The sequence below is a fragment of the Sinocyclocheilus rhinocerous genome, unplaced genomic scaffold (assembly GCF_001515625.1).
Source record: "Sinocyclocheilus rhinocerous isolate Xijiao unplaced genomic scaffold, SAMN03320098_v1.1 scaffold1724, whole genome shotgun sequence".
NCBI lineage: Eukaryota > Metazoa > Chordata > Actinopteri > Cypriniformes > Cyprinidae > Sinocyclocheilus > Sinocyclocheilus rhinocerous.
Window position 1 is genome coordinate 252,527 of NW_015626034.1, and position 2,232 is coordinate 254,758.

The 2,232-nt window shown below is 35.6% G+C and overlaps 1 protein-coding gene across 1 annotated transcript in view; it reads right to left on the minus strand.

The window, feature by feature from the left end:
- LOC107708536 (Niemann-Pick C1 protein-like) overlaps positions 1–2,232 on the minus strand; it is a 34,796-nt gene that overhangs the window by 5,187 nt on the left and 27,377 nt on the right. Inside the window, exons 19-21 of the mRNA XM_016512802.1 lie at positions 1,452–1,567; positions 925–1,054; positions 383–583 (exon numbers count right to left, since the gene is read on the minus strand). Of these exons, the coding sequence (XP_016368288.1) occupies positions 383–583; positions 925–1,054; positions 1,452–1,567 (447 nt within the window). The remainder of the gene's footprint in view (positions 1–382; positions 584–924; positions 1,055–1,451; positions 1,568–2,232) is intronic.

Genomic DNA, 2,232 nt, shown 5'->3' on the forward strand with positions numbered 1-2,232 from the left:
GATTATTTTACCGATCTCCTTGCTACGTTTCTGAGCCTTGATCGTGTAAGGACCCTTGCTGTCTATGGGAGGGTCAGAGAGCTCTCAGATTCCATCAAAAATATCTTAATTTGTTATCCGAAGATGAACGGAGGTCTTTTGGGTTTGGAACAACATGAGGGTGAGTAATTAATGACAGAATTTTCATTTTTGTGTGAACCATCTCTTTAATGGAAGTAGGTCACTAAGAATGTGACATTCCATGCGACTTTAACTATTAAATCAAATCTTTAAAAAACAGCAGCAAAATCAAGGAAAGTGAGATTTCTTTTTTTTTTATTTTAGTGAAGGGCTTCACAATAAGGATGGTTTAGACATCATCCCATGTGCAAGGTGTGTTTACCTGTAAGGAAAGACACTGTAAGTCTTGTCTTGTGGCCCGATGGCCTGTGTGATGTTGTCGGTAAGCTCTCGTGCCATCTTCAAGGCATCAATGAAGTCAGATGATGTTTTCAAGATGCTGTGATAGCTCATGAAGTAGGTGGCACCTACATCAGTGTTGTTCTCTATGAGATCCACAGCAGTGCTGTATGCAGCATGGCCACTGCATGGGAAAGAAAAGGAGCTATTAGTCAAAACAGAGATTCCTAAACTTTTTTTGTGAGCTGAATCCACTTGAAGTGGATATATATATATATATATACACACTATTTGGTCACTGTACACAACATAGGTGTATATGGCATACTGGTAAAATCCTATGTACCCTGAATCCTGAAAATTGCATTAAATTAGCCAATTAGAGATTGCAATTTTGGCAAATGCTTGGAAATCTTGTGTAAAATACAAATCAGACACAAAATGGATCACTAAATGGATGGTGGACAGGTACCGGATGCATGCGATTTATGGGAAATCTGATCAATGGAAATGATTTAAACGTACCCTTTTCCACACTTGATATTTGGGTTGTCTGAGAGAAACATGGGGAGGAAGCGCATGAATTCAGTACCATTAGGCCTCTGTTTCCCACTAGTGGTCATAGGTCTGCAGTGAACACAGGTCTTATCCACCACTGATGGAAAGAAAACATCACAATTATAAAAAATTAAAAAAAGGATACAGGACAATAGTTCATCCAAAAATAAAAATTCTGTCATCACCTTTTGTGTTTTACAAAAATCAAATAGGTTTGTAATTTTGGGTGAGTAAAAGACAGTATTTAAATTTTTTTGAAGTATTATCCACATGATCTAATACTAAAAAATGCTTTGATTGTGATGGTATATTTACATATATTTAAATGGAAATTATGTGTCATGATATATTTAGGTTCAAAGACCCAAGAATAGTGTGATCTGTACAGTGGCATCTGAAGTGAAAATTCAATAACTAACAAACCCCACCCTGGATAAACGTCCTCTGGGGCAGTGGAGGTCAGGGCTCTGTTGATTCGGTGGATAATGGTTTACCTGAAGCATTGCAGAATGCTCCGGTGGTGTTATAATATCTGCAGCAGGAGGACTGCGGCTTCACCCAGTCAAAGTAGTCGTCCAGCCAGGATGATGGAACGTTGTTGATCTTGGTACTAAATTTACAACACAAAATATGGCTTTATTGATCTGACAAAAGTTATTCAAAAGCTGAAAGCAGTTGGTAAATTCAGCAACTTTTCTGAGAATTTCCGACACTTACATGACTGACAAAACAAAGCCAAACACTGTGTGTTTATTGCATGGTTATTATAGTTAACTAAAACCAAAAACAATTTTTTTTTACTTAAAATAAAATGTAAAATTAACTTGGTTTCCTAAAATAACAAACAAAAATTCATTTAAAAAAACTAGATAAAAAAAAAAAAACACCTGACATTGAGACTTTATGGCGGGTTTTTTCCTCATCCCACTGCATCTCATGTTTTTAAATGAAAAACTCTTTCCGCCCTTTGTATTAAACGATGCATACATACTGTACATGATGCGGTTTTGTTTATAGCCGTTTTAGCAACTTAATTATAATTGGTTTATAAACATTATTTTAAACATTATCCACTTCTTTCACAGATAGTCATGTTATCTTATGCGAATAAACGTGCATTAGTAATATTTTGCTCGATGCGCCCTCTTGTGGCCTCAGAAGAGAAGCCAAAAGCTTTTCTTCATCCTAACTGAAATTATGCATTTTAAATTCGAATAGAATTCGAATTTTGATAATATTTAAGTAAAAAATTTGAATTTAGTTTTTCAGCCATTT